Below are 12,727 nucleotides of genomic sequence, written 5' to 3'. Positions count from 1 at the left end.
TCAGCGCCCCCACGGCAACCCAGAGGGTGGCGCCCAGCGTGGTCTGTGAGGGCCCTGGCCCCGCTCCCAAGGTTAGGACCAGCTTGGGCCCCAGCACAGGGCTCTGCTATTGAGTTTGGCTCATCGGGAATCCTTGCTTGGTACCACTGCTGGTGCCATTGCTTTTGGCCTTTCTAAGGAGACTGATATAAACAGTAATTATGCGAGTCACCGAATGCTCTTTGTAACTGTGGGAACAATGCTGGGCTGTGCCATCGTTCGAAGCTTAAACAGGTGTGTCTACCTCCTCCCCCCGCCCGCAGAGCACGGCTGGGGCGGGGGTGTGGGGGGGGAGCGCTTGGGATGGCCAACTCCCCCCGGGCCTCCCGACCTCGGGACGGTGGGCTGTGCCCACAGAGGAGGCCGCCGGCACCGGCCTCCTGGCCCCACGTCAGAGATGGCCCGAGGCAGGGTGCTGGGCTGGGTGCCCCTCCCAGACCCCGGGCTTCCTGCTCCCCCCGTGGGCGCTGTTGCCCTGGCGCCTCCCCAGGAGCACAGAGCTGCTGCGTGTGAGCGGGCTCCCTGGGCTGGGGACCCGAGGCTGACGGGAGGCGGGGCTGGCAGGTGGGCGCTGCGCTCGCAGCTCAAGGTGCGTTTCAGACCCATGGGTCGCGTGGATGGGAAGCCTGTCCACACGGGGCGGGGGAGGGCTCGAGGGTCCTTGTGTGGGCATGCAAGTCTCCAGCCAGATCCCCGGGCTCTGTGCTAAGACCCCCCCAGGACGGCTCCACCCAAAAGCCACTTCCACGACGTGACATTCTTCCATAGTCGGGGTGGAAACTGGGGGCCTGGCTGCCACTGAGTCAGGAGCCAGCCATCTCACTCCCAGGGCCCCGTGTTAGTAACGAGAAGTGCCCGGAGCGCAGGAGAGCGGGTGCCAAGCTGCATGATGCCAGCGGAGCATCGGAGGGGGCTCTGCAAGCGGCGAATGGGAAGCCAGCCGGAGGCTTACCCGCTGCGGCGTGTGGATGGGGGACAGGGCGTCCAGGTCGGCCGTGGGGAACTCCACCCCCTTCCGCTTCAGCTCCTCGTAGGTGTGCACCACGCCCGTGAGGTCGGGGCTGCTCCGAAAGGCATCTGCCCAGGCCTGCAGGGGGACGGGGCCTGTCAGGGGACAGACCCTGGGCCCAGCCTCCTGACGGTCCCCTGGCAGGGCCGCCGGGGTCAGCGCAACGAAAACACGCAGCGTCCCGCGTGGGGCAGCGCCTTGAGCGGGGAGGCGGAATGACGCCCAAGCTCGGGAGCATCTCGGCGGCCAGTGTGTTCCCTGCAGGGGACACGGCCGCGGTCTCTGCGTGTGCAGACTGAGCAGAACCAGAGGAGAAGCCCATGGGCGACAGGAAGTCAAAGCTGAGCCGAGGTTTCCCGAGTAGGTCAGGGAGCCAGAGCCCAAACTGCCCGCGTGCCCTCTGATGGGCAAGGGGACTGAGGCCGGCGGGGGGCCTGGTGCTGCCACAGCATCAGCTGACACGCGCTCAGGTGGAAAAGTCCACGGGCTCCGTTAAATGAGACACGACACGGAGAGCGAGGAACAAGTATTTCAATAAGCTGCCGCTTGTCACTGATTCGTGGAACTGTGAAATGGTTTTTTTAAACTCTGTTCTTTAGGAGTTCCCGTCGTGGCTCAATGGTAACAAACCCGACTGGTATCCGTGAGGTTGCGGGTTCGATCCCTGGCCTCGCTTAGCAGGTCAAGGATCCGGCGTTGCCATGAGCTGCGGTGTAGGGTCGCAGACGTGGCTCGGATCTGACGTTGCTGCGGCTGTGGTGGAGGCCGGCAGCAACAGTTCTGATTTTACCCTTAGCCTGGGAACCTCCATGTGCCGCGAGTGCCCCCTTAAAAAAAAAGACAAAAAAAGGTTTTTCAGAAGCCACATAATATATCAAAGAAGAAGTACACCCAAAGGGACCCCCGAAACGGGCCCAGAGGAGGAGGTAGAGCCAATTCTGCGGCTGTCACAGGGTTGGGCAGCCCCCCCGACTCCAGCAGTGGCTCGGACCGTTCCCAAGACAGAAGCCCTGTCTTCAGCCCGCAGACCAGGCAAACCGGGTCAGCCTCCAAAGACCTGGTTCACCTCGCCTGCTGCATCTCACCGACCACCAGGCCTCCCCAGGTCCACTCACCCGACCTGCAAGGCCCCGAAGGAGGGCAGCTCCTCGTGGCCACGCTTCCTCCTGGACTGGAGAGGGTTGGGGGGCAGGGAGGTGGCAGAGGGAGTGGCCCCCACGGGAGAGCAGCACTGCCCGAGGCCCGGCCCCACCAGCTGCTCTGGCTGTGCCACTGGATCCCAAACTCAGCTGAGTCCTGTGACTCCAGCTTCAAAAGGTGCCAGCATTTAACTCAGGGTCTCAACTTGCGCATCTAAGAGCAGCCGCACTGTGCGTCGGGGCGCGGCCGAGGAAAAGCATGACGCCGAGCTTCTCTTGGTGCCGCTTCTTGCCTTTATTGCTATGGCAGGACGACAGCTCCAGGGGACCCCTCTGATGTCTCTGCCTCCCATCCCAGCCACCCTGACCTAAGACCACGACGGCTCTCTCCAGTCAGGGACCCTTCCTGGGGCATCTGCCCAGAGCAACCGACAGGCCCCCTTCCATGGCAGCGGGAGGGAAACGCTTCCATGTTCCGTGACCTTGGCCCTGGGCCTGGGGGGCTGGGCAGCTGGCCCTGGGGAGGTGGCCCTAGGAGGCAGCCACGTGCCAGCCTGGACCAGGAAGCGGGTCTGCTGCCTGCCGGGAAGGTGTGGACTCAGGAGAAGGTCTGGGCCCTCCCCAGGGCGTCACCCCCAGGGTTCTGGGGGACTGGCAGGCCCTTGGGAGGAGCGCAGAGATGCCATGAGCCCTGGCACCTTCAGGGATGGGCCCCCACCTGAGCTCCGCCCCTGTCTGGCAACGCCCACCCCCACGGGCACACAGAGAGGGCACATGGCAGGTCAGACCAAACACGTCCTCACAGGAACGAGGCTCCTTCCACTCCCGGGACGGAGGAAGACAGGCCTCGGGCGGCCGGCCAGCAGACCGCGGCCCCCTGAGCACTGGGACTCCGCCCGGGGGGCTGGGGCCTCAGGAGGCCTGCTCCTCCCTGGGTCCTGACCCGAAGCCCACGGTGGAGGGGGATGCTGACCAGCCGCCTACAGAGAGGAGCCGTCACCCCTCTGCTCTGAGCCCAGGGCTGGGGCTGGAAGGTTCCAGTGAGGAGAGACGCAAGCTCTGTGTCCTTTTCCCAAACAGGACGGAGACCCCACGCAGCCCTGAGCCTCCTTCCAGACCCTGAGGTCCAGTCAATAAACACGGCTGCCTTGAACTGTGGAGAAAGGGCAGCTGCGTCCTGTCCTGCTCGTGCTCCGGATCAGAGCTCTTGTTCCCAGGAGCGGGGTTGGCGGCAGCTGCCACCACACGACGTGCCACCAGCTCCCCCGGCCCCACCCACCCCACCAGCTCAGCTCTTCAGGGCAAAGAAAGTAGTTTTGCGGCTCTTTTTTCTTTTGGTTTGGCTCGTGGCTGTGGAAGGTCGGGGCCAGGGGTGGAATCGGCACCACAGCAGGGACCTGAGCCACCTCCGTGACAAAGCCAGGTCCTTAACCCACTGTGTGACCAGGAAACTCCAGGAAGAATATTTTTATTTGTATTTTTTTTAGGGCCGCCCCCACGGCATATGGAGGTTCCCAGGCTAGGGGTCGAATCAGAGCTACAGCTGCCGGCCTCCACCACAGCCACAGCCACAGCGGGATCTGAGCTGCAAGGCAATGCCAGATCCCCAACTCACTGAGCGAGGCCAGGGATGGAACCTGCAACCTCATGGTTCCTAGTTGGATTCCTTTCTGCTGCACCGCCACGGGAATTTCAGGAAGAGTGTTTTTAGAGTCTACCGAGGGTGGGGGGCAGGGCAAGGCGGCAGGGAGGTGGCCTGGAGGAGGCTCCCCCTAGGGCGACATCCTTCCTGTCTCTGAAGCAGCTCCAGGGAGAGGCCAGACCCCTCGACCTCCTTAACACTCAAGGGGCAGAGGGCAACCCAGCCCGAAGGCCAGCCAGCCGCCACCAGCCCGCTCTCTGCATAGGCCCCTCCTCCCGGCCACCAGGGAGCCCGGCTCCCTTCCAGAAGGACTGCAGCCGGCACGCCAGCGTCCCGAAGGGCAGGCCCCCCGGAGCTCATCAGCCTATTGGGGTCTCTTGCTTTGGGGCACAGCCGGCCTGTGAGCGTGGTGACAGGGTGGGGGAAAGGCCTCTTGACTTGGCAGCCGCCCTGAGGCTGGCAGCTGTGCCCCTGGGATCAGCCTTCCAGGGAGGGCTCAGGAGGGATGGTGGCTCCACCATCCACGTGCCCTCAGGCACAGCGAGGGCAGAAACACTGCACAGAGGAGCACGCCTCGGGGCACCCTTCTGCGCAGCCACTGTGGCCGCCTCGCAGCTGCCCAGGGCCCCGTCTCCCCACTAAACTGCAGGACCCCGACACAGGGACTGAGCGCCCGCTTCGGCGCAGCTGGCCTCCCGGGAGCACCGTCGGTCCTGACAGCGGGCGGGGAGGGCGAAGCCGCACAGGCTCCAGCCCCACGCGGCCTGAGACGTGACTCTCGTCTCAGGAGTGAGCAGCATGTGCATGCCCAGGGGCTTATCAGATCTTAAGACTTAAACTTGAAAGTATATTCAATATGGAAAGAGAACCAACTTCTGAGACGGCTTGAAAAATGCCCTATGCACCCATCAGACGGGCTGCACGGAAGGAGCTGGCGGGATCGGCACGCGGCCCCCCGCCTGCCCCCCGCAGGACGAAGCCCAGCTCTCCAGCTCGTGTGGCCGTGGGCCCCTGACCTCCTTGGGCCTTGTATCCTGCCTGCATCCCCACCCTGCCCCCTGGGCCTGGCCCGACGGTGGCCATCGCGCTCTGCTCTGTGACCCCCTAACAAATGCACCAGGACAGAAGGGACGGCGCCCCCGCCCCCGCCCAGACTCGGTCCTAAAACCGGAAGGCACCGAGCCTCCTCCTCTTCCGCGTGGAGCACTCGCTGCCTCGTCATGGGGACACACGAGAGGGCCCCGCGGGGACGCTCAGGCCTCCTGCCAACAGCCAGGTGGGGGCACCCGAGGCGGCCCCTCCAGCACCGGCCGCCACCCGGCTGGGCTGCTCCTGGGTCCCCGACCCACAGAAACCACAGATAATAAATGTCTGCCGTCTTAAGTGGCTCCCTTTGGGACAACTTGTCACGGGAGCAATTAATAACGTCCCAAGGAGTCCCCTCGCTCCCGATGCCCCAGGCCTCGGCCCACGCTGCTCCCTGCCCTCTGTCCTTCCCAGCCGGCCTGCCCTCCCGTAGGGTCCAGCGGGGTGTCAGGTCCCCAGCGAGTCCGGGCACAGGGCCCTGTACGGCTCGAGGCCCACCCCCCATGGGCAGCAGAGGGCCAGGCACCCAGAAAACGCCCGCGACGGCCTGTCACCTGGCTGGACAGCCGCCGTGGAGGGCGTCCTCCCCACGGGATGAGGGGAAAACGGATGTTTCTCAACAAACATTTGCGCCCAGCAGCATCCGTTCCTGGCTCCGGACGATGGGGGTGCGAGAGGCACGCTGCCAGGGGCCCTTCCTGCTCTGCCCGACGCGCGGGGGCTGGGGGGACCCACCTGGATGAGAGCCAGCACCTTGTCCTGCACGATGGCGGGGGGGCTGTTCTTGGGGGAGATGACCTTGACCAGGACGCTGTCGACGAAGTCCCGGTTGGCCACCAGCACGTGGAAGCGGTGGCCGCAGTTCTTCACGCACGTCTCCAGCACCTAGCGTGGGCGGGCAGACAGGTCACCGGGACCGGGAGCGGCCGGGCCCCGCCGCCGCCCCCCAGCTCGTCCTGGGCGTCTCCACACACGCCTGGTCCCCGGGAGACGGGGACCCCTTGCTGACCGGAACCCCCGTCCCCACGTCAAGCAGCCGGTTGGGGACTGAGGCACCAGCTGGTGTCTCAAGGGGGCCCAAGTGGCCAGGCGTCCCTGGTGGCCCCGGATGTGAGGCGTCAGCCAGCGGACAGGCGCCTGGCAGGAGGAGGCTGCTGCGGCGGCCTGACCAGCGGGCCACTCTGCAGCCGAGACCAGCCGCGCCCGAGGCTCGTCCCCTCCATTCCGGCCTTGGGGCCACCTTCAAACCGAGCCTTGTCCCTCCTTCCTCGTCTGGAAAAATACGTGACGCGGGCCTCAGCCACTCACGACAGGGCACCTGTGGGTTCTGGCCAAGTGGGCAGCCCGCGGCTGAATCTCAGGCGCCACCACTTTCTCCCCGGAGGGCCCGGGGTCACTCCGCCTGAGCTCAGCTTCCCCACCTGCAAAGTGGGCTCACGCATCGGGGGGAGCGGGGTCTGGAGCACAGCCGACTGTGTCACAGGGTTACCTGCCCAGACCCCACGGCCCGGGGAGGGGCCTGCGATTCACGCGCACCCACTGGAGGGTCCCTCGAGCCGGCCTCGAAGGCAGCGCTCTGCAAACCCACCCTCGTGACAACCGGCCCCGCATGCCAGCTCCGCCCATGCCACTGATGACGGCGGGCACTGCCTCCTTGAACTGTGTCACCGGCAACAGGGGACACTGCTGCCGGCCTCAGCACCCGCAGTTGCCCAAACGAACTGACCACTGGTGGCCCCGGGAGGCCACTCCACGGGGCTGGGGTCGGACAACGAGGCACGTTTTCACTCCCTTCTCAGGACTCGTTCGTCCCCTTTAGGGAGGTTGGCTCCCCACTTTCCTCAGAGCGAAGCGGCTTAGGAAGGCGAAGAAGGCGGCATAGGAAGTAGGACAGGGACCCCTGCGGCCCCTCTGCGCCCTGGGCTCCACCCGCCTCCTGCAGGAGCAGCCACCTCTGCTGGACTGTCGTTTCCTCCTCGGGCATTAAAGTGCCCTGGACGGAGGTGGCCGGGCCGCAGGGGTGCCCGAGCCCAGCAGAGCAGGCGCTGCGGAGGGGGCCCTGGCCAGCAGGGCCCCCGGCAGGTGCGCTGCCACAGAGGCCAATCTGTCCCTGTGGGCGGTAGGGCCTGCAACACGGGGAACTGTCCAGAAAGCAGCCCAGGCCTGAAGAGGGTGTGAAGGGTACCGCCAAGCAGACAGAGACACACGCGTGCCGGAAGCGACAAGCCCCAGAAGAAGAGCAAAGCGGAAGGCATCGCATTTCCTGATGTCTTTCCTTTTCTCTTTTGTGTGTGTCTTTCTAGGGCCACACCCTCGGCACATGGAGGTTCCCAGGCTAGGGGTCGAATCGGAGCTACAGCTGCCAACGCACACCACGGCTCACAGCAACGCGGGATCCTTAACCCACTGAGCGAGGCCAGGGATCGAACCCGCCACCTCATGGTTCCTAGTCGATCCGTTTCGGCTGCACCACGACGGGCACTCCCATTAAGTGGTTCTTAACACTGCATTTTTTGTTGCTGTTTGATTTGTTTTACCTTGGAAAAGAGCTTAAGAAAAAGCTGAAATCTAATAAAACTTTGAGTCATGTTGGGAAAAAAAGACAAGAGTCAGGTGTCGGGAGGGGGCAGAGAAGGGCCCCCCCCGCCCCCCGCACTGCTGGTGGGAATGTAAGTTGGTACGGCCATGAGGCAAAACAGTACGGAGGTTCCTTTTGTAAACTTTTTTTATTTTTTCGCTTTTTAGGGCCACGCCCCTGGCATGTGGAGGTTCCCAGGCTAGGGGTCCAGTCAGAGCTGCGGCTGCCGGCCTCCGCCGCAGCCACGCCAGATCCGAGACCCACACTGCAGCTCACGGTCACCCCAGACCCTTAACCCACTGAGCGAGGCCAGGGATCGAACCTGCCACCTCATGGGTCCTAGTCGGATCTGTTTCCCCTGCGCCACGACGGGAACTTCTGGAGGTTCCTTAAAAACCAGAACTGGAACTACCTGTGACCCAGCAGTCCCGCTCCCGGGTACCGATTCCGAGGAAACGAGGAACGCCCTGTGCTGCCGCGAGCAGGTTGCGGATCCAGCGCTGCCACTGCAACCACTGGCCCGGGCGCTTCCACACGCCGCGGGTGCAGCCAACGCCCTCGCCCGCCAAACCCCCGGCAGGGACGAGAGCCAAGGCAGCGAAATCAGGATGTCAGAGGCCCTCTGCTCCCCAACCCTGAGCGGGACCCGGCCCCCGGGAGGCCAGACGTGGAGACAAGCGCAGTGGCCACTGCAGGTGAGTGGGCGAAGACAGGGGGACGGGACACTCACGCACACTCACGCACACTCACTCACACACACACACCACACACACACACTCACGCATCCACACCACTCACTCACAGACACATTCACACACCACACACACCACACACACACACACACACACACACGCCACACACCCACACACACACTCACACACCACACACACACTCACACATCCACACCACACACACTCACGCATCCACGCCACACACACTCACACACACACACCACACTCACGCATCCGCACCACACACACTCACACATTCACACACCACACATACACACACCACACACTCACTCACAGACACATTCACACACCACACACACATACACACACATACACGCCACACACCCACAGACACATAGTCACAGACACACGCTCACACACACACTCACACATACACGCCACACACACTCACTCACACACACCACTCACGCATCCGCACCACACACTCACTCACAGACACATTCACACACCACACACACATACACACCACACACACCACACACACGCCACACACCCACAGTCACACACTCACTCACACACACACCACACACTCAGACACATTCACACACCATACACACACACCACATACACACACACACACGCCACACACCCACAGACACACACACACCACACACACACTCACACACACACACCACACACACACTCACACACACACACCACACTCACTCACAGACACATTCACACACCACACACACCCACGCCACACACCCACAGACACATAGTCACACAGACACACACTCACACACCACACACACACTCACACATCCACACCACACACTCGCTCACAGACACATTCACACACCACACACACCACACACACACACACGCCACACACCCACAGACACATAGTCACACAGACACACACTCACACACCACACACACACTCACACATCCACACCACACACACTCACACACACCACACACTCACGCATCCACACCACACACACATACACACCACATACACACACATCCACGCCACACACCCACAGACACATAGTCACACAGACACACCACACACACCACACAACACACACAGACGCATACACAACACACACTCATACACACACACAAGGCACACTCACACCACACACACAGACACAACACACACACACACAGACACAATCACACATACACAATGCAAACACACACACAACTGCACACACTCACACATACTCACACGATGCACACACACACTCACACACAGACACAAAGGAATACTACTTGGCCATAAAGAGCAGGAAATCCTGCCGTTTGCGACAACCAGGATGAGCCTTGAGGGTACCGTGCCAAGTGAAATAAGAAGGAAAAAGACACACACTGTGTGGCCTGCCTTATGCGCAGAAGGCGACACAGCCAAACAGCAGAGCAGAGCCTTGGACGGGCTCCCAGGGCCTGGGGGTGGAGGAAACTCAGCTCCAGGGTGAGGCCTGTGCTCGGATCTGCAGCGACCGACCGCACCGAAGGACACAGACTTGAAGGTCACTTAGAGAGTAAACCTCTTTCTCCCTTCCTTTCAGGGCCGCACCCGCAGCATATGGAGGTTCCCAGGCCAGGGGCTGAATCAGAGCGACAGCCGCCAGCCTACACCGCAGCCACAGCCACCCAGACCCGAGCCGCATCTTCAACCCACACCCCAGCTCACGGCAACGCCGGATCCTTAACCCACTGGGCAAGGGCAGGGATCAAACCCACAACCTCATGGTTCCTAGTCGGATTCGTTAACCACTGCGCCACGACGGGAACTCCTAGAGGGAAAATCTTAACTGATTATCACCACACACAACGTAAGGGGATGGATGTGCTAACTGACCCAGTCACTTGTGACACACACACACACACGGGTACGGGGTCATGGCACTGGGCACCCTAAGCTTACAGACGCTGGGTGTCCCTAACGTCTCAGCCAGGCTCGGGGATGGTGCCGCCATCAGTGCCCTGCTGGGAAGGACTTAAGGCACAGCCCACACCAGAAAGACGGGCAGCTGGCACAGGACCCTGAGGCTGGGCCCCGACGGAGGGGCTGCAGAAACCAGAAAACGGCCTGGCGCCTGAGTTCATTCCCGGCTGTTTCTGCTCCTGAAAACAATTCATTTGGAGAATGACTCTGGGTCGAGCGAAGGCTGCAGTTCAAATTCGGAGGAAAAACCTCAAAGCGTTCAGCTCTGTGTTTCTCAACTGGCCTTTTTCTCCTTATTCAAATCCCAATTCCCTGCTGGCGGGCTCTCCTAATAAGTCTTGGGTTTTCACTTGGGCAAGAAATCCCAGCAGTCTCTCTTGCTTTAAAAGGAACGTGCTAAGGCTGTTTTGGACAAATGCCTCGCTGTCCGAACCTGCAGAGAAGGTCTGACCTGCTGGAGTTTCTGGCTGCGGCCCCGCTTCTGCCACATCTGGAAAAATGTCAGCTTTTAAGACAGAAGTAGCACCTGAGGCCGCCCTTCTGGATTTCTGACACCTTGAGGCGGGCCAAACCCTGGTCTATTCCTTCCCGAAAGGAATCCCTGGGCTGACTGCCCCAGCAGCCCCGCAGCGATGGTCAGCTTTTACCCCGGAAGCCACGGCCGGGCCCCTCACGGGCTGTGCCGTCTGGGCACACCTCTGGGCCCCTCTGAGCCTCAGTTTGTTCATCTGCAAAAGGGGGTGGTGACGAAAGCCGCCCTGGAAGGTGGCTGGGAGCATTTGTGTTAACACCTGAGAAGCTCGGCACAGGGGTCGGGGGAAGCTTGCATTTTCACAGGGAAGACGCGGACCCTGGAGAAGCTGCGGGCGGTGGGCTGGTGGCCGAAAGGGACCCACGCCCAGCCTGTGATGCTGGGCAATGCCGCCCATTCCCCCGATCCAAGCTTCCATGACTCAGAGGGTAGGAGAGCCCGAGGGCACAGGCAGAGGGCACTGGCTGTCCCAGGCGGGCCCCCAGGGCTGTGCCAGGAGCAGGGGTTTCCCCAGGCACCCCCTCCCGCCCCGAGGGGGCCGCACTCACGGTCAGCGCCAGCATCACCTCCCGGTAGTTCCGGTTCCCGTTGAGCCGCTTCTTTAGTGCTCGGATGGCATCCTTGGGCCTGGGGAAGAGGACAGACTCAGGTCCTTGCAAATCCCACCGGGCACGAGCCGACAAAACTGCTGCCACTTGTGTCCACTAGCGGGTCCCCAGGCTGGGTAAGGCCCCATGTTTGTAACCGCAAAGGATGGGAAGCGCACAAGGCATCCAGGCAGAGGAATCACGAATCACGTTGATCCATGAAGCAGAGCCCCGAGCAGCCACGGAAGAAAGATGCTCCTCCCGCCAGAGGCACGGCTGGCACGGTCTGCAGAGTGGCAGTTACCGGGGACAGGAGCACCAGCCCAGGGAGGAGACGGGCAGGGAGCCGGTACGCTGCCCAGGGAGGGCTCTGGGCCGTCCACGTCCTTCTGAGGTCTGGGCCACATCCAAGCATATTTCCCCGTGTGCGGGGACTCGGCCAGCGCCCCGCACAGCCTGGCTGCTCAGCCCCTGGCTCCACGGACTCCTTTTCCCCCAAGAAAACTAAGGTAGGTCTCCTCGATACCTCAGGAGGTGTGTTTTCCGCTAAGGGATCTGACCCGGCCTCCAGAGGGCCTGGCAGGCAGACGGACCGGACCGAGGCTGCAGCTGACACCGGCCTGTCATACCCCCTGCAGAGCCTCCCGCTTCCCCGGCCCGCCCTGCGCCTCTCATGTTCTTTCTCTTATTTTATTTTATTCCTTTTGCTTTTTAGGGCTGCACCCACGGCACATGGAGGTTTTCAGGCTAGGGGTCCAATCAGAGTTGTAGCCGCCAGCCTACACCACAGCCACAGCAAAGCGGGATCCAAGCCGCATCTGTGATCTACACCGCAGCCCGTAGCAACACTGGATCCTTAACCCGCTGAGCGAGGTCAGGGATGGAACCCTCCAGCTTGTGGTTCCTACTCGGATTTGCTTCCGCTGTGCCACGACGGGAACTCCTCATGTTATTGCTTTTAATCCCGGATTGGACAAAGTTGTGGGGCCCTTCTCTGACACCCCGGCACCTGCTCCGGGGAGCCCCCTGCCACCTGGGGACGTGTCCATGAAGTCTGGGTCTCTCCTGTCCCCGCAGTCCTGAAATATTATCTATTTACCAGACAGGGCCTCTCAAGCAGCGGGGGAGGAGGAGGAGGGGGCAGCTCTGCTCCTCAGCCCAGTTTGGACAGAAAGGCCCAGGCTCAAGGCTTCCGGAGGAAAGAAAAAGACCTGGGGGCACCCAGTTCCCAGCCCTGACTTTAAGCAGGGACTCGGCTCCCAGGTTGGGGGGGGGGGGCCTGCCTGGTGTGTCTGCAGTTTCCCAACGGGGACAGCGATTTCTGCAAATACGGGGCTTGGCAGGCTCAGCTTTGCGGATTTTGTGGGCTCGAGCGGGCAAGGTTCTGCGGCCGCTGGCCAGGGTCCTGGATTGGTCCCTGGTCCCTCTGATGCAGCCCCATCCTGCTCCTCTTGAACTTGCCGGGA

The 12,727-nt window shown here is 62.2% G+C and overlaps 1 protein-coding gene across 4 annotated transcripts in view; it reads right to left on the bottom strand.

Moving 5' to 3' along the window:
- The window catches only part of TOM1L2 (target of myb1 like 2 membrane trafficking protein), a 76,932-nt gene that overhangs the window by 22,798 nt on the left and 41,407 nt on the right, over nt 1-12,727 (bottom strand). For all 4 annotated transcript variants that reach the window (XM_047758285.1, XM_047758282.1, XM_047758283.1 and 1 more), the window contains 3 exons: nt 11,223-11,301; nt 5,651-5,800; nt 992-1,126 (listed from right to left, as the gene is read on the bottom strand). In XM_047758285.1, coding sequence (XP_047614241.1) covers nt 992-1,126; nt 5,651-5,800; nt 11,223-11,301 — 364 coding nt within the window. The remainder of the gene's footprint in view (nt 1-991; nt 1,127-5,650; nt 5,801-11,222; nt 11,302-12,727) is intronic.

This window comes from Phacochoerus africanus, chromosome 14, assembly GCF_016906955.1.
Source record: "Phacochoerus africanus isolate WHEZ1 chromosome 14, ROS_Pafr_v1, whole genome shotgun sequence".
NCBI classification, from domain to species: Eukaryota; Metazoa; Chordata; class Mammalia; order Artiodactyla; family Suidae; genus Phacochoerus; species Phacochoerus africanus.
This window is presented reverse-complemented; position numbering and strand designations above follow the sequence as displayed.